Source organism: Eimeria tenella, genomic scaffold, assembly GCF_000499545.2.
Source record: "Eimeria tenella Houghton genomic scaffold, Eth_scaff2523, whole genome shotgun sequence".
NCBI lineage: Eukaryota > Apicomplexa > Conoidasida > Eucoccidiorida > Eimeriidae > Eimeria > Eimeria tenella.
Genome location: NW_013542390.1, coordinates 5,336 through 5,605, shown reverse-complemented (window position 1 = coordinate 5,605; position 270 = coordinate 5,336). Strand labels below are relative to the sequence as shown.

The window sequence follows — 270 nt, the reverse complement described above, 5'->3', positions numbered from 1 at the left end:
AGCAGCAGCAGAACCAGCAGGTGCTGCTGCAGATGCCACAGTATCGGCAAGTCTCTCCCTTTGCACGCCGAAGCTCCGGCCTGCCTCGGAAGCTGGTCTCTAGCAGCAGCAGCAGCAGCAGCAGCAACGAATACAGCATAGGGGAGAGCAGCAGCATCAAGGGCAGCAACAGCGAAAGCAGCAGCAGCAGCATCAGCGCCAGCAGCATATGCTTTCCTGCTTCAGCTGCAGCGGCAAGTCCGCAGCTGCAGCAGCCCGTCGAATCGTTGC

At 60.4% G+C, this 270-nt stretch overlaps 1 protein-coding gene across 1 annotated transcript in view; it reads left to right on the top strand.

The window, feature by feature from the left end:
- Positions 1–208: 208 nt before the first annotated feature.
- ETH_00042785 (uncharacterized protein) overlaps positions 209–270 on the top strand; it is a gene marked incomplete at both ends in the record, with an annotated part of 1,219 nt that continues 1,157 nt past the window's right edge. Inside the window, one exon of the mRNA XM_013375111.1 lies at positions 209–270. Coding sequence (XP_013230565.1) covers positions 209–270 — 62 coding nt within the window.